Source organism: Ascaphus truei, chromosome 6 (assembly GCF_040206685.1).
Source record: "Ascaphus truei isolate aAscTru1 chromosome 6, aAscTru1.hap1, whole genome shotgun sequence".
Lineage (NCBI taxonomy): Eukaryota > Metazoa > Chordata > Amphibia > Anura > Ascaphidae > Ascaphus > Ascaphus truei.
This window is the reverse complement of record NC_134488.1, coordinates 91,535,873-91,554,034: the sequence shown is the minus strand read 5'-3', so window position 1 is coordinate 91,554,034 and position 18,162 is coordinate 91,535,873. Positions and strand designations below refer to the sequence as shown.

Here is an 18,162-nt window from a genome sequence, read left to right as displayed (position 1 = left end):
TAAACTCTTATGAGCAGGGCCCTCATTACCTCTTTGTGCATGTTTGTCCTTATTTGTAAATTCTGCTTATGTAATCAAATCTCTGTACCCCACTGCAGAATATGTTGGCGCTTTACAAATAAAGAATGATAATACTCATTTGCACAGATCAGACCGGTTCCAAGTTTTACCTTGTCCATTGTGGCTTTATATCCCGGTTTCCATGTCCTCACCACCAGGTCCACTCACAATAAGTGCATCTGTAGCCAGATCTGGTCCTCACAGGGCACATGCTTGCTGCTCTGAATGGATGTTGTGGACCGGGGGGCCACTAAATATGGGTGGTAATAAAGATTGCAGCAGGAGGGGACAGGTGTGTGTAACCTAGAGCTGGAAGTGGATCCAGGGGTCATTCAGCAGATCAGTCTCTCACCCTCATCTCCCCAACCCTTGCCCTGATCCAGGTCACAGCGCCCTGCTGACACCGGGGCCGCCTCTCTGGTGTCCGGCACTCTGTCTCTCCCGGTATTAGGGGCCTGGAAACCCGGCCCTGTCCTTCCCCGCGTCTCCCAGAGCTCCCTCTCTCGCCATGAGCCGGGTCTCCCCCTCCTCCTGAAAGCTGCAGGTCGTCATAGCAACATCTTGAGTCCCGTCGGCTGTGTGCAACCGGAACACACCTCCGCACGACACAACAAACACCAAGGTAAATACATTTTAGGAAGACATTAAAAAACAATCTCCTCTCGGATCTGGTAGCAAAGCCACGGGGTTAATGAAGCAGCAATATGTTGAACTGTGCTGCATGTAAATTACATATAATCCTACACGCTGTAGTGGTGCAGTTTCACAGCGGGTGTTTCTTGCTTTGCCCGACACATTATTTATATACGAGTTGTGTTTTTTTTTCTTCCTTCTGTGACGGGTTTCAGTTCTTCACAGAAAATGAGAGTTGTAATAAGGAACCAATATGTCGGTTTGTGTTTCCGGGGGGGCAGTATTTGGGACTGGACAGGATACAAGTTGGTGAAGGCGTGCATGAGAGCAGAGCATGGGGAAGCCACGCAGGTAAGAAGGGATCAGTGCAAACACCCTGACATGGGGAGGAGGGTAGTGAGAGAGAACGCTTCTCCATGAATTAAGGGAGAGGGCACTTTTATCAGGGATAAAGTAGCCATGGGTACATGTGTGTGTTGTCTGTTTCATTGGGGTATCTCTGGTAATGATGTCTGTTATAACCAGTGTGCTGCCTCTCAACCAAGTACGGGTCATCGGTGTGATCATGATAGAGGCTGCTCCTTCCTCTATTAAAGGAGTTGCCAACTCCAGTACTCAAGAGCCACTGACAGGTCATGTTTTCAGGATATCCTTGCTTCAGCACAGGTGGTGCAGTCATTCTGATTGAGCCACCTGTGCTGAAGCAGGGATATCCCGAAACCATGACCTGCTGGTGGCATTTGAGGACTGGAGTTGACATCTCCTGCTCTATTACACATTAAGAGGTTAAGGAAGTGTGAGTACAAAACCAGAACTGGATTATTATCACATTGGTTGTTAACCTGAAGTAAATTGGTAAATATTGGTCATCACTTGAGTCTAGGTGCAAAGTTAATCTCTCCTGTCTTGCCTTCAAATACTTTCTGGGCAAACTACCTGTCTATCTGGACAAGCTCCTCACCCCTTCCACATGCAGCACTTATCCTCTGAGATCTGACTCCAAAAGACTGGTCATAGTCCCAAGGCTCAACAAAGTATCCGGCCGCTCCTTCTTCTCTTACTGTGCACCCCAAAACTGGAACAATCTACAGCTACCACCAGTCTAAGTTCTTTCAAAACTAAAGCTGTCTCACATTTTAATCTGGTCTGTAATTGTTACGTGTGTGTGTGTGTGTGTGTGTGTGTGTGTGTGTGTGTGTGTGTGTGTGTGTGTGTGTGTGTGTGTGTGTGTGTGTGTGTGTGTGTGTGTGTGTGTGTGTGTGTGTGTGTGTGTGTGTGTGTGTGTGACAAAACAAAAAGATAGGACATCAGCACTCCAGGTATTAATAATGAACAGTAGCTAGAGTGAACGGTGCAGTAGGGAAAAAGGCAAGACAGCTACATAAAGAGAGACTGGTATACACAGAACCCAGATGGGCCAGTGGTTCAGTCAGAAGCCCCCTTCTTGTCTGCACTCAATATCACTTATAGGATATGTAATATAGTAGATAGAAGAGGTATGGAACCAAACAACATCCTCTAATAATGAAATGATATGATGTTGGTATTAATAAAAACAATTTTGATAGTAATGTAACAATAAAAAATAGGGTATTAACTCCCAAGTGCACATAGAACCTCAGGTAGAAGGTACGACTTGGTAGTAAATCCAATACACCTAAGAAAGGGTGATGACCGGGCTGCATAGCCTTTCTCTTAGGAGGTTCATTTTCATTATTGTGATGGGCTCACTAAGTGCTATTATACAGTCTCCACCTGAGCTCTCTTGATATACCAATATTTCACGACTGAGATACTTGCAGTGTCACCTAACACTTACTCATTCTGAGGGTGTGTCCTATTATTAATAATATAGTTATCAATCGTAGTGTGGTCGTGGAAGGGGGGAGCTGGAATAGAAGCTCCCTTCCTCCTAGTATTTGTTGGGCTATGCAGCCCGATCATTACCCTTTCTTAGGTGTATTGGATTTACTACCAAGTAGTACCTTCTACCTGAGTTTCTATGTGCACTTGGGAGTTAATACCCTATTTTCATTCATTTTCATTTCATTATTAGAGGATGTTGTTTGGTTCCGTACCTCTTCAAGCTGCTATATTATTACATATCCTATTAGTGATATTGAGTGCAGACAAGCAGGGGGCTTCTGACTGGCCCATCTGGGTTCTGGGTAACGTGGGGTTGAGCTCTGATACCTCTTATCAAGACTTAGTGAATCTGCTCCAAAGTGCAGAGGTACTACTAATGGTGTGTGGACACCCAAACATACACTTGTTGCTTATACATGAAATAGTTTCAACTTCTCTCCTTGGTTTTTTTTTTTTTGCTCTGCCTTTTTATTTTATTTAAATTTCAGTTTCATAAACCACTTAGTGTTCCCTAGTGCACTGAAGCATAGATTCTGTGGGATACAAACAACAAATAGTACAGCTTCTTTTTAATAGTACTTTGAATGCTGTTTCAATCTTTTACTTTAAGCCCAATATGTTGCTTTCTAACATAATGCAGCTGTGCAGTAAACCTTGAATGTAATCCCAACAGTGTTTCTGGTGGTATGCGTTATGTTGCAGATTATTGGCACCAAATGTGTTGCATGTCCACCCAGAAAAATGCAGTCATTAGAATGATTGGTGCTCAATTTCAATGCAACACAATCTTTCTAATACCTTTTGGTGTCTTAAAGGGGCAGTCCCCCTAAACGGCAAAAGGGAACTAAGGACAGTGGTATGTTTTAATAGGATAAATGTAACGAATTGTCAGTTTTAAGAAAAATAGAACAAGTAGACGTATTTGAAATTAATTTAACTTTTTCATGGTAAACAGAAGCTTTAGATTTGTTTGTCCTCTTATCTAATGTTTGAAGGTTGAAGCCATTGTGCCCTGGCTTATCCATTGTTTATATGCTCATCTTTTACTTTAACAGAACGATCAGACTTCTAGTCGGACTTGAATTGTCCATATACCCATGTGATAACAATACTACTTATTGAGTGTGTGAAATGGTGTACATCTATTTCTATTACTGTTGTTGCAGAAATCAAAGGTTCCAGAAACCAAAACCAGATGAAGATGTGTATGATGATTCCATTGGCAAGGCAAACATGCCTTCAACGAAAGACGTAATAAATGAAAATAAAAAGAGCAAAACAAAAACACACACTGTAACAGGATGGGAATTTGAGCAGTGCTTTTAATACCTCGTTTCTGCAAATTCAGCCATGTGAATAATCAGCGGTGATGCATATAGTCCAGCAAGAGGGTGCTAGTCATTAAAATATATAGCACCTGTAACATTTATTACGTTAAAATCCTTTCCAGAATGTTCAGAAATATATATATATACACAGAACATTGGCTATATAGTATAGATATCAGTGTTAATAATGACTTATTTCATATAGCGCTTTTCTCCCAATGGGACTCAAAGTGTTTATCAATTACAGTACAGTGCGCGGTGCGCAGCACATAGGTATTCTTGCTGATGCAGTTCCTGCCCCGTGGAGCTTGCAATCTGTTATTGGTGCCTGAGGCACAGGGAGATAACGTGACTTGACCAAGGTCAGAAGGAGCTGACATCAGGATTTTAACCAGGTTCCACCGAATTCAAACTCAATGTCATTCTTTTCATTCAATGCCTTTAATCACTTAGCCACTACTTCAGCACACGCATCCATTCCGGCAGACCCCAATGTTGCTCTTTTAGTAATGTGTACGGGGGAAATAACGTAACAAAGTTCCACTATAAGACAGAATCTGTGGCGGCTGTTTTTGCTGCCTGAGCCTTTAACTGAATGTCCAGGGAATGACTTCACATACCTTCTCACTACCGCTGGAATGATCAGGGGCTTTATTTCTCTTATTTCAGATCTCTTCGGAGTATTTCAATGATGAAGTTGATAATTATCACGAGGAAAAGTTTAAGGTAAGTCAGTAACCGACCATTCTTACATATTTCTGACCTGTGTTTCCTCCTTTCCCACTATGGTCCTTAATCAATATGCTGTGACGCTACTTCCCTGTGCCAGGGAACATTCTGTTTGTCCCATTCATTAGAATGGAGTTGATGTTTTCTCCAGCGCTGGGAAGCAGCTTCAGCATATTAAACATGGGCCTATATGGCTATTTTGTGAACCGTGTAGGATTTGCATTTGTTAAATGAACAATATCTCTATCAAACTCACATTTCAAAAGTTAATCCTGTTCTAGATGTCTTACAAAGCGATCTCTAGTGTGATAACTGAACATCACAAAAGTGAACTTGCAAGCAGTGTGTGAGCTCCTTGTGTTTTGCATCAGGTGAGCTTCGATTTTACAATAATCAAAAGAGAGAAACAACTCTGCTTATAGAGGATCAATAGTATGGGGCTTCAAGGTGCATATAGGTATAAGCGAATAACCATATCAAAGAAAATAAACGCAGTATTGTGCACTCAACCAAACATAAGTAAGTAATATGAATGAACTAAAGAGTAACTTTTAATAAACTATAGATAAAGAGGTCTAAGATGCACATAATACGAAAATATATTCAGAACATTAAAATGAGTTTGGTCCCCTCTGGGTATCCACTGGTAACAGAAATATTGTATCCATTGTGTAGTAATAGACATCTGACAGTCTTGGTACAGACACTCTGGTTGGATCTATCCTGCAACAATAATCCAGATATAATAATGGTATTAGCCCCAGACAAATATAAATAGAGCCTGTCGTTACTAATCCCAAAAACCATGGGCCAACGATGGGATAAATAAATCCTAATCGGGGTAACCCCTGATTTACTAGAGATTAGAACAGGTCTTCTTATCTTTGTTAGCCCGTTTGTGCTGCACTCTCTCTACTACTTCCTAGTTAGATTAGGATTTATTTATCCCATCGTTGGCCTATGGTTTTTGGGATTAGTAACGACAGGCTCTATTTATATTTGTCTGAGGCTAATACCGTTATTATATCCGGATTATTGTTCCAGGATAGATCCAACCAGAGTGTCTGTACCAAGACTGTCAGATGTCTATTACTACACATTGGTTACAATATTTCTGTTACCAGTGGATACCCAGAGGGGACCAACTCATTTTAATGTTCTGAATATATTTTTGAATTATGTGCATCTTGGACCTCTTTATCTATACTTTTATTAAAAGTTAGTCTTTAATTCATTCATATTACTTATGTTTGTTTCTCTGAGTTCACAAAAGCGTCTTGGTTTGAACTGTTTTAAATTGTTATTTAATAATAATTTATAGTACTTTGTATGTGAATCTGCTATTCACATACAAAGTGAATCTAAACAATTTGTAATCTGTTGATGAAGCAGACAGGGTTGTTGATGGGTCTCGCTCAATGCTGGTGACTGATACGGTAGCACTTTGCGTATAGGAGTGTGGTGTCCATTTATTCCAAAAACAGAACTAAATTCTAACCTCCGTCACTCGCTGCTGTAACCTGCATCACAAGTGATTCTGTGAGCTGTTCTACATTGCAGAATGACAGCATAAACTAAGGCACGATGCAGCTACTGCAAGCACAGTACTCTACTACTGCATCAAAATGAATATCTCCAGTTATAATAGTGTTCCACTCATATAAACTCACACCCCCCTCCCCAGCACTGTAAGGTGTAAACAAATTGCATTACCTTCTTCCACAGTTAATACAATTGTAAAAGCAGATTTATACTGTACCTGCTATATGCTACCAAACCTTTTCATTACATTGTTGAATAGTAGAATCTACCACCAGAATGATGTCCATGTTTCAATTATAAAACCCAATCTGTACGTGTTGGCCATTCCCCAGTTCATATTGTGTAACAGATGATTACGTTTGACTCCATTTGTACACGCGTGTGAAAATACACAAACAATAAGTTTCAATGTCAATTACAGAGTCTAATGAAAAAAGGAGTGGAATTCGAGAGTGATGAAGAACAACTGGACAGTGAGGTAAGTTTCATTAAATATTAATGCAAATCTTGAACAATGTGCTTAAGAATCTGAATAATGCAACATGGCTTGGGGCATTACTTAACAAATGTTCAGTATCACTCACTTTGTCCAGTAGTCATCTGACGAGCTTTCTTTACAAAAGTATATAGTACATGCCAAGATCAAAAATATCTCAAAATAAAGAATGCTTAAGTGTTATTCTCACGAACCAAAAGCGCAGAGCTGCAGGCTTGTTATGTCTTTGAAGCCATTTACTGTGATTGCTGCTAATGCTTAGATTACTATTCCCAATAGGGCTGTTTAAATATCATAGTCTTACTTCTGCAACTGGGGGGCAAAAGGCATCCAACTCGCACCTGCACTGAAAGATAGGAGCCAAATAAATGTGACTTAAAAAAAAGTTCCATAATCCACATTGTCCTATGAATGAATGCATTTCAGTATACCAGTCCAGCACAATATTGTTTTCTAAAATGCCCACAAGTAAATAAGAAACCCTATTGTTACAGCAGTTTAGTAAATGTCCAGTATTCTGTAACTTCTTCACAAAGTATACCTAATCACTTTAATTGCCTTAATAGGTTCGGTACAGCTAGTGCAATATTGCGAAGAAGCCTTTTTATGCATGTACAGTCTCTGATCTCATGTTTTGCGAGATGGTTACTCTGGGTATTTGTACATGACATTATTTTTGGCTCTATTCATTTCTCAGCTTGCGTATTTAGATGATTTTCTAGTTGGCATAATAAAAGATTTTGCATTTAATCTGACCTTTTTCATGTAGGATGAAGTTATGCCTCTTGACACCCATGAGGAAGAAGATGAGGATCAGAGTTCTATGGGAAGTGACCTAGAGGACCATGCGAATGATGGTTGGTCCAGTTTTATCTTTTTAAAATAAAGTAGAAATTGTTCATTGGCCTAAAATAGTGCCACCTACTGACCATGTCTAGGTATGCAATCTATGAAATGTTTAGACTTGGCACCGTGTTTTTTTTAAGTGAAACTTCTTAGGTCTAGGGCATGGTCAGCGCTTAGGCGCTGACCCGTGCTGAGGCGCACTGGTGCTTACCAGTGAGCCCCTGTAGCCGCAATGAGAGCGGCTTTAGTAGGAGCTCGCCTACGCTTCCGCAAGCGTGCCTCAGCGCGCCTCCGTACGGCTGCTGCAACCCTGGACGCAGCATTACCTGGCACTGAAACATTCAAAAATTGCATTGCTGCAAATCTCCTTCATGGGAACGCAAATTGTCGCGGAAGTACTCTATTGCGCATGACCACACACGGGCTGCGCATGCGCAGTCACATAGTGGATCCAATAGGCAGCACATGCGCATAAACAAATTCAGTCTTCTGAAAAGGCTGAGTTCCGCACATGCACTAAGTGATCCGCTGGATTCCGCGCATGTGCCGAGGATATCACTTGGGTATCCGTCACTCACGCATGCGCAAACTATGGAGGCAAGTAATGCGCAACGGCAGCCACCACGTCCCACACATGCGCATCGTCAGCCGCCGGGTGTTTCGCATGCACACATGCCGCCCATCTGGTTCTGCTTCTGCGCAGAGACAGCCAGCGCATGCTTTGCATGCACACAAACGTTTGACGCGCATGCGCAGAGACATTTGGGGGATGCCGCGCATGCGCAGAGCAAAGATATCACCATCCACCCACCACATGCACACCCAACCTCCTGACCCATCACCCATGCACATAACTCCAGACACGGACAAAACAAACTTTGGCACACAAACTCTTGCCCTCCTTACCTTTTTGATATTCCTGCAAAAGTACAACAGGACGCACTCACCCCAGAGGACAAGCATCACAACCTGCCCCCTCATCAACATGTGAATTATACAATTTTGCGAACTGTCTCCCTGAGTAAAATATCACTACTCACATATACACCCACAACACATCAGCCCTGTGCCAGGACTGTATGCAAGCACCTACAGTACATTGTCTTATATTTCTCCACCAGCAATATCCTATACATCCTATTTACACCCTTAAAAATGTGCAACACCCACAGACATTACTGTTGCACAAAATAAATGTTTACTTCACACCCTATTTGTTATGACTGACTGAAACACACTTCCCACACTTGCCATCCTATAAACCCATGTAAGGAAGAAACTTTCAGCCATCTGTACTCATTATATCTAAAACAAGTAAACAACGAGTGCAAGAAAGTTGCGCAAGAGTGAAAAAAAAATACACCACCAAAAACTCCCGTACAGCGTCAGAGAGAGTGGGGAGAAAGACAGAAACAAAAATTTGGTTCAAGTCTGAACACCAATCCAGGCACTTCAACTACAACATCGGGGCCCACAATTGATGCAGTCTTTCCACGCCGTTTACATACTTTACAATCTCATTTATGTCTCTTACTTTGGTGATCATAAGTCAATTGTATCATGTATTACAAATGATACAATGCTCATTTCACATTAAGAACATTGACTATACTGCAAATAAAGTGTGCCTCTATCAAAACCGTTTGTTTGACTATACTACTTCACTGACAAAACACCCAGATGTTTCACTTACATCGCGTACGCTTGGTGCACACACCCTTTTTTTTTTTTCCTAACCCTCTCTTTGGAAGCTTGACCATGGTTTTTTGTTTTGGAGGTAATCAGCTAACCGCAACCATTGAAGCAGTTAACATGTGGTAAACATTCATTGAATGCTGCTCTTTATTTTACACACGTATGTGATTGCAGCTGACCAGTACTGTTGTTGCAACATCTTTTTTTCATCTTGCTTTCTTCTGCATGCTACTTGTAGGTCTTCCAGATGAGATGGCCTGGGGTCAGAAGAAGAAACTATATTATGACACAGACTACACAGAACACAACAAAAAAAGTATGTTATTTTATTGTTTTATTTTTAAAATTTTCAGAATTATGTTCTGGAAACTGAAAGGAAAAAGAGAAGTGGGTAAAAAAAAAAAAAAAAAGGATTGACACAGCAGGGAATGTCACCTCAGTGGGTTTGTTTCATTAGGATACATCTGTTATTTCTTGGCCTTTTCCCACTCCAGAGGAAAGATTAGCTTTAAGATCTGATATCCTTGCTACTTGCTACTGCTAGGCAGTGTGCGGAAAAGATAACATTCTAGGAAAGCAGTTTACTGTCACAGAGCCTATTTTACCCATCCATGAAATACCGTACTTACTGCAGCTGTTTGTTTATGTTTTAGGGTTTATGCCGTGCTTTTTAAAACATCATACAAATCTGTGCACTGCTATTGAAAGATTTTCTTGTGTCATGATGAATCGCGTTGTCTCCAAGCACACGGCAGCCTTGCCTATCGTAAGGTTACTGCGGACTTCCACAGCTCAAACTTCATACCAGAGCATGTTCACAAATGTCAAGATACTTTCTGCAAATCGATAAATGCAACAGAATATGTATAAATCCCTGAAGTGGGGCATGGGAAATATTGCATTGCATTATTACATGATTCTCAATAATGGATTAGGGTTAAACCTGCAATCCATGATGTTCTCATTTTAAGCATAGTCAAGTGCCTGACTGCAGCAATTTGACAAGCTCTCTGGGTAAATCAGATGGTGACCTTGACTTCTGTGTAATAAGCCAGTAGAACATGTACACATCCCATATTTCAGCATGTGGAACGGATTGTGGATTTTGTAACGTGCAAGGTTTTTTTTTTGCCACGGTTTGGTCTCTAGGCGTTATCTTTTACATCATACTAAGCTAGTGTTGTACAAAATGACATATTGCGGTCACGTTTTATTGTGATTGTAGCATATCCAGCCAGATGTGTGCTAAGCTTTTTGCATTCTTACTACAGAAGTAAAGAGGAGTAAAGAAGAAATTGATGCAGAGGCAGAAGAGGAAGAGGAGGCAGCTCAGAGTATCCAGAGGCGCTTGGCGAATAATCTTAATGAGGAAGACTATGGTCTGGATTTTATACAGGTAACAAAATGGCGTTCACATTACAAAGTTTTATGGTCGGAAAAAGGAATCTCTGCAGTATTTGGTGCATGAACATTGTAAGCTGCTCTCGTGGTGGACTGTACACTGCCATGAGTACAGATCACTGGATGAAGTGTCTGTTAGTCATATCATAAACACTGGGGGAATCCATAGCAGTGGCATGGTGAAGAAATAAATACCACGTCTTTATACTGCTCCCATAATTACTTGTGAGATGTGTTCCTTATGCATGCGCGGCCAAAAGGCTAGAAAACAGGATAGCACCCCCAGAAAGTCATGATAGAGCCCTAAAAACCGGGACATCTGGTCGCTCTACTCATGAGTGTCATAATATTGTGTATAGATACGTATGTATAGTGCTGGTCTAGACAAAAATGTGTAAACTAAATGACTATCACATTATAGAATATATGCACACCAAAAGTACTACGATATAAACATTTCAAACTGCTAACATCCTTTTGTCAGGAAATCCTGTATGATGTTTGGTTCAATACACAATAAGATTGATCGGACCGCTCACCATTAGTGTAGTCCTAAAAAATAGGTAACCAAAGTAGAACCCAAGGTGCACAAGAGAATGAATATGGCTATACGAGATTGATCCAAAGAGGATCAAGGAGGCCCCAAATACTGCACTCAATTCGCATTGATAAAGTTGTGTGTAGGACTACATTGGTCTATCAGATAAATGGTTTGTAGAGGCAGTCTATTGACCAGTGGATCAGAATGTTAAAAAACTAAAATAATAATATTTTATTACATCCAAATATATTACATAACAAGGTGATAATAACTATATACAGTGAATAATAATAAGAATATATCCACGTAGTGTAGTGGCGATTAGGTGATAAACTGGGGTATAAATATCTATCAAACCATAGTCGATATATATGATAGTCCCCAGTAGACCTACTTAGACATCCAGCAGTGGAAAAATTGGATAGGTCTATAGGTGTAAGTATTCAATGCAGTTATAATATAAAACTGCAGTATATCATTGAGGGTGTATAGCCCTATAGAACAAAGTAAATATAATGCCAAGGTAGAGAAAATGTAACTCACATAGGGTAATAACGGTGTATAACACAGCTCGTTAGTGACTAGCTGGATAGAGAGACAGTGCCTCGCTTATCTACAACAGCTGTACTGATCAGAAACTGAGGTCCTGTTACAAACTACACGGCTCCAAGTGGCTACACTGCTGCAGCTTCATGTTTTTACACATAGCAGAAGTGTGCAGCATATCCATGGAACCGGTAGATTATTAAGATAGTCAGTTGAAGCTACTGTACAACACCAACTGAGCACTCAACTTAGGCTGCGCTTATAGTTATGGCTACTGCGACGCTGCGCCGTGGCAAGAGCATGCAGTCCGTCGCGGGAGTCCATAGTGGGCGTGACGGCTGACATCACGCGATCGCTGGAAGTCCAATGATTTGGACTTCTTCAGCGATCGGCGCGGCACGTGAGCGGTTCAGCAAATGAGGACGAACCGCTCACGGCCACGCCCCCTGTAGCCCTCTGTCCAGACTCCTGCACTATAAGCAGGAATCGCTATTATGGCGATGGCTGGCGTCATGCGGTCACGTCGCCGTAACTATAAGCGCAGCCTAAGGCCTCGGGCATGGTCAGTGCTTATGTGCTGACCCGTGCTGAGGTGCGCTGCTGCTCGGCAGTGAGCCCCTGCAGCCGCAATGATAGCAGCTTTAGCAGGGGCTCGCGCACGCTTCCGCAAGTGTGCAGAAGCGTAAGTCTTAGCAAAATTTTTAATTCAAGCGCAGGGCCGGTCACGTGAGCGGTTCGCCCAATGAGGGCGAACCAGCTCCGTGACGTCACCCCCTCTTCCCCCCCCCCGACACGCCCCCGGACGGCGCGCGGACCAAGGCCAGGGAAAGCACCCGCTTTCCCTCAGCCTCCGCGCGCCTCAGCACGGCTACAGTCCTATGGACGCAGCTTTAGAGTAAACAGTGTACTCAATGTGGCAGTGCTTATAGTATGAACAGCAGATTTGACTTAGGCTGCGTCCATGGTATGGGCGGACGGGGGCGCGCAATGCGCAAGAAATCAGTTAAAACTGATTTCTTGGCGCGACGGGCCGGCCATGTGAGCGGTTTGCCCAATGAGGGCGAACCAGCTCCGTGACGTCTGGCACGCCCCTAGACACGCCCACGGATGGCACACGGGCGAAGTGTCTATGGACGCAGCCTTAGGCCGAGTCCATGTTCCCTGCTGGCGTGCTGAGGCGCAGGGAAAGCGGGTGCTTTCCCTGGCCTTGCGGTTGCTTACCGCAAGTGCTCTCAGCAGCCGTCAGGGGGCGGTCAGGGGCGGGCGCGTCACTGGCCGGGGGCGGGCCAGTGACATCACGGAGCTAGTTCGCCCTCATTGGGCGAACCGCTCACGTGACCGGCCTGTCTCGCCGGCAAGCGGGGGAATTTTAAATTCCCCCAAGACCTGCGCTTCCGCAAGCGCGCGGAAGCGCTGGTGAGCCCCTACTAAAGCCGCTCTAATTGCGGCTGTAGGGGCTCAGTGCTGAGCGGGAGCGCGCGTCAGCACGCTTCCGCAAGCACGCAGCAAACATGTCCGGGGCCTTAGGCTGGGTTCTCCTTCCAAACCTCACTTTCCCGAGCGGCGACACTGTTGCAGTTTCCAGCTTTTTTCACATAGCAGCAGTATGCAGCCTTTCCATGGATTCATGTGAAAAACGATACTTAGGAGCCTACTTTGTAACAATCTACTCTGATACGAAGTGCCATACTAGGTATATGCTCTGTAATACAGCAACAAGTGGCTTTTCATATCATTTGAAACAATAGCTACCAGCTAAGTGGAAGTGAAGGACTTCTAATAATAATTCTCTGTGTTCGAGTCCCCAAAACACTCAGACGGGCTGTTCATTTATACTAATTGTATCAAGGCATTTACTCTGTGGCTAGTTTGCCTAGGGTTTTCTGTGGCTAATATGTGTGTATGATACAGACATACCTCTGGGTCTGGAGATTACACAAGGCTACATCTATACAGCTCGTGGTTACCCAGAGGCACTTTTTGTCTTTTAAGTGCCCCTACAATAACTACCTTGTCCTACGATCACCTACCACCACTCTGATTAGGACATAGCCCATTATCAAGCAACGCAGCTTGTCTGGCACTTAACCTAACAGGTATCGCAACCCTATTAAGATCCTAAGGTCTAACCTAGGGAACATTATTTTCCATCACTAGGTAGCTTAATGATAGCCTTTTTAATGCTTGTACAGTGTCTTAATTTTATATGTGTGCCAATTAACCCCATTTCTTTTGTGATATCATTTCTAATAAAGTATTTTAAAACTTTCATTATTACTGGTCGATATATTAGGGGCGATTTATATGTTCCCCTATTTGGCTATAATGGCGACCTAGCTAATCTTGTTGGTATCTGATACTATACAATACTCAATAATGCTAGGTGAGCGCACTGTAATGGGTTCTTGGTTATTGCTCCATCTCTGGCAGTAATAACTATATTTTTCTTTCTGTCCACAAATAATGAACAAATGACAGGCTGACACCCTGGTGAACGAGACTCGATATTTCGGGCCAAAAACTGCCTGTTATCAAGAGTCGAAAGTGGTGGGAGAAAATGCCGGCCTCCTTTAATCAACAAACCCTGCACTAACGTGTGTGTATAACCAGGAGCGTTGTGATATTAAGGAGACCAGCGGCACACACGTGTTATTTTTTTTTTTGCGTTATTGGTCTCTTCAGCAGGGAACAGATCAGTTCTGTGTCACAAAACTAACAAAGGAAGTTGGTCAGAATTAATTTCGTATTTTTTAACCAACACAAAATGTCGTTTAGGCTTTCAAAGAGAAGCAGAATGAGGGAAAACAATCGGAACAGAAAATTGTTAAAGACTTGAAAAAAATGTCCGAAAAGGAAAAAAGAAAGTTGCTCAAGAAGGAATCTCCCGAATTGTTGGAACTGATTGAAGATTTAAAACTGAAGGTAAGCAGCAGGTGGCCGGCGTTTCTGCCTTGTAGCAGCATGAACAAGCCATAGGCATTCTGTGAATGCACTTGCAACTATTTAGAAAGAAGTATATTTCATATTTAAATATATTTTGTTTGTATAATGTCATCACAAATTTAGTAGGAACATGGGCACTATGGATATATGTATAGATAGATATCGATGGATATAAAATTCTAAGAACAAATATTTGTTTTAGCCACAAAAAGAACCATAGTTCTTTAAAATACGTATTTGTTCTTGAAAAAAAAAAATCCGTCGTGCCCTTGTTTCTTCTCACTTTTGCGTTGACATTGCGGAGAACAGCGGGTCTGACCACGGACTGTGTGTGTGTGTGTGTGTGTGTGTGTGCGCACGCATAGATGGATATGGATGGATGATGGATAGATATATATTAGATATATCTATCTTACATTTTTGAATGTCTGCATCAATATTGATCATTTAGGGCCATAAGTGGTGCTATCCCAGAAGATGCCTTATGGTTCATTCCCTTGAAAGAACGGTATGTCTCCTGGGTTAGCCCTGCTCTGTAAATATGGGCCTTTAATGTCATATAGAACTGTAACAAAGCAGGGTTTTGGTTGGAGCAGAGCGTGCTGCTGCACTGTGGCCGGGAGCGTCATTTTCTTTTGTTGTAATCATTAAATTCTTTTTTTTTTTTCATTGATAGTTAGCAGATGTTAAAAATGACCTGGAGCCGCTATTACAGATGGTGAAGGATGGAAGTATTCCTCAAGGAAAGGTAATACAAAATCCTGATTGTTTTACAAGCAGATCTATTGGTCCTGGAGACAGGAGGATTTGTCATAGGTTGTGATATGACTTTCTGGGATTTCACAAGGGAAATCTGCGTAACTGTAATAAATGATATGTAAAAAAAACTTTGCACACTGCTTTTATAGCCACGAAGAACTAGCTTGGCTCATTAAAAGGTCTCTTCACCCGTCACAAATCTTCAATTCAAAACCATTGGATGTATCCATTGTTGAAGTGGATTTTGCATCTATGGCATTTCAAGTTGGGAATGACGTTGTCCATAGAATTCTATGTGAACATGTTTAATGCCATAGTTACTAAACAGTCCTCTGACACAAGGCACCTTTCAGTTAGGTGTCCAGCTTGATAAATAAGGGCCTTACTGCATTGCTTTGTATTTGGGAGTATAGAGAAATGCACATTTCTATCTAACCACTGATCTATCAGAACAGGCCTATTAATTCAGTGAATGTTTCCAAGTTCACACAATGAACAAGAGCAAGGCTCTTACCTATGTTATTCCCGATTCTCTTACACCTTTAAACCCATTGGCGTTCCCTTGAATTTGCTAAGCTCCTGTCAGTATTCTAAATTAATAATTAGATGTCTCAACTTCTGAATTGCATTTTTTTTTCCTCTGGGGAAATTGAGTGCATATACACACAATACATAGATGGTATATTTACGAAAGACCAGTAGCCACTATTAATCATTAATGACCGTTAATGTTCAATAAATAATCACACCATGGTGATGAAACTCTTCTGCTCCTTTGCTACATGCTTGATTATCTATTTTAAATCCTTTGATTTATTGGCTTCATATTAATGGGCAATAAAAAATGATTCATGAGTCTATAGCTCTGATTTTTATATTCTGTAAATCATGCCCGCCCCCCCCCCCAAACCAAATGGACTCACCAACCGCCTCCCCCCCAAACAAACAAATTGAGGTTTATATGTGTTTTGACAGATAAGAATGTCCCACATTTGACTAATTTTGGAACAATTGTGATTTAAATGTATCTTTTGCTGCCATTGTGTTTTTGTAGGGGAGCATCTACCTTCAGACAAAATACCAACTGTATTTAAAGTAAGTGAACTAGGGTATTTCACTGTTTTGTATATAACTTGTCCTGTGCACCACTTACTATTCCCACACTTTGTTTCTCTTGCAGTTATTGTACAAATATTAGTTATTACTTGCTGCTGAAGGCAAAACGGATCCCAGTACATGGTCACCCTGTAATCGAAAGGCTTGTTGCCTACAGAAATGTGAGTCGTTTGGCTTGAAATTTTCAATTACTCTGAAATGAGGCTGAGTTTTCACCTTTTTAAAATTACAAAACATGTCAAATGTAATAAGTTGCTAAATACTGTATCTCTGGGTCACTTGATTCAGCTGCTTTTGGTTACTGATCGGTATTTTTTTTTAAATGTTAAAATTAAATATATGAACGGGGAAAATAAACTTAATAACCTATGAAAGACCTTCTGTAGTGTGGCCTTTTATTGTGTCACTGATTAGTGATTTTTTTGATACTAGTATAATGTATCAGTGGCCTATGTAGAAAGCCTCCTCAATATAACAATGTTAATTTTGCATTTGTAAACATTGATATTTCTATAGTTGATAAATGATCTGAGCGTTGTGGATCAAAGGTTGTCACCAGAAATTCAGCGCCTTCTTACAAAAGATTTACATAAGACTGAATCGCCGAAGATGAAATCTACCACTCTGCTAAGAAATTCCACGAAAGCTGCTGCAAAGGTGACATCCTCTTTGTTCTGTTTCTGAAAGTCACTTGGTTGCATGTTTTGGTTGCTATAAGCATAGAGGGTAATAATGAAGTTTATGCTAAAAGAAAACTCCAACCTTTTTGTTGTGACCTGCCTTGGGCCCCACCAATATCCTGCCATATTGCAATATAACTGAGTGTCGCACATAATTCAGTGGTAATCCTGGCATGGTAAAATCACAACGATCTATCCTGCCATAGTAGTCAAGAGTATCTCGCATAAATTATTCTAGAAATGCAAGATTTCAGCACAGCTTCTTTAAAGCTCCTGGATAGAAAATGAATTGCAGTGTCCTTGGAAATGTTCGAATACATATTTATGCAGCATTTAATAGTTTTTGTATAGATTGTCAGCGATTCACAGAATAGATTGTAACCATGACTAAATTCCAATATATCATTTGTTTTTAGAGACCTCTATCTGAAATACAACCTGATGATGAGGATTCTGATCTGGATGAGAAAGCGGCTTTGAAATATTACCGACAGATGGAAAACAAATTATTAGAAAAAAGAAAGCGTGGGTCGGAAGAGACAGTGTAAGTAACTTTTTAAGCATGCATACACAAAATTGCAAATGAGTACAACACGGTCACGTAAGAAAGCAATACAAAAGACTTGTACATCATCCAAACCAACAGCATGGATACAGAACAGCTGGATGGTGATGAATAAAGTGTATTAAAACATACACAATGTTCTTTAATACAATTACTTTATTCACCAAGATCCTGTTGTGCTGTATCCATTCTTCTATTCTGTTGGCTTGGGATATGTATAAAATGTCACTAATTATTTATTTAAGCACATTGGTGTGCAGACTAATTTAGGACATACAATGAAAAGACAAATCTGTACATTTTAAAGCCCTTCACCATAGGTGCTAAACAGTATACTTGGTTCTGTTTTTCTAGCAACGAGTTTCTATCTAAGGAGGTGGATCCAAATGCAAAGAGAGCAATTACCTACCAGGTAA

The 18,162-nt window shown here is 41.3% G+C and overlaps 2 protein-coding genes across 6 annotated transcripts in view; one reads left to right on the top strand and one right to left on the bottom strand.

The window, feature by feature from the left end:
• Positions 1–927, bottom strand: part of CCDC30 (coiled-coil domain containing 30) — a 68,236-nt gene extending 67,309 nt beyond the window's left edge. For 2 of the 4 annotated variants that reach the window (XM_075605092.1, XM_075605090.1), the window contains exon 1: positions 171–927. In XM_075605092.1, the coding sequence (XP_075461207.1) occupies positions 171–179 (9 nt within the window). In that variant the 5' untranslated portion in view covers positions 180–927. The remainder of the gene's footprint in view (positions 1–170) is intronic. The other 2 variants (XM_075605089.1, XM_075605091.1) reach the window with 1 other exon arrangement.
• UTP3 (UTP3 small subunit processome component) overlaps positions 429–18,162 on the top strand; it is a 19,316-nt gene continuing 1,582 nt past the window's right edge. The window contains exons 1-14 of one of the 2 annotated variants that reach the window (XM_075605096.1): positions 429–682; positions 3,726–3,810; positions 4,557–4,613; positions 6,580–6,636; positions 7,424–7,511; positions 9,434–9,511; positions 10,467–10,591; positions 14,459–14,605; positions 15,303–15,374; positions 16,440–16,480; positions 16,566–16,662; positions 17,018–17,158; positions 17,598–17,725; positions 18,101–18,158. In XM_075605096.1, the coding sequence (XP_075461211.1) occupies positions 3,793–3,810; positions 4,557–4,613; positions 6,580–6,636; positions 7,424–7,511; positions 9,434–9,511; positions 10,467–10,591; positions 14,459–14,605; positions 15,303–15,374; positions 16,440–16,480; positions 16,566–16,662; positions 17,018–17,158; positions 17,598–17,725; positions 18,101–18,158 (1,107 nt within the window). In that variant the 5' untranslated portion in view covers positions 429–682; positions 3,726–3,792. Of the gene's footprint in view, positions 683–905; positions 1,045–3,725; positions 3,811–4,556; positions 4,614–6,579; positions 6,637–7,423; positions 7,512–9,433; positions 9,512–10,466; positions 10,592–14,458; positions 14,606–15,302; positions 15,375–16,439; positions 16,481–16,565; positions 16,663–17,017; positions 17,159–17,597; positions 17,726–18,100; positions 18,159–18,162 lie in introns of those variants that run through there. The other variant, XM_075605095.1, reaches the window with a different exon arrangement.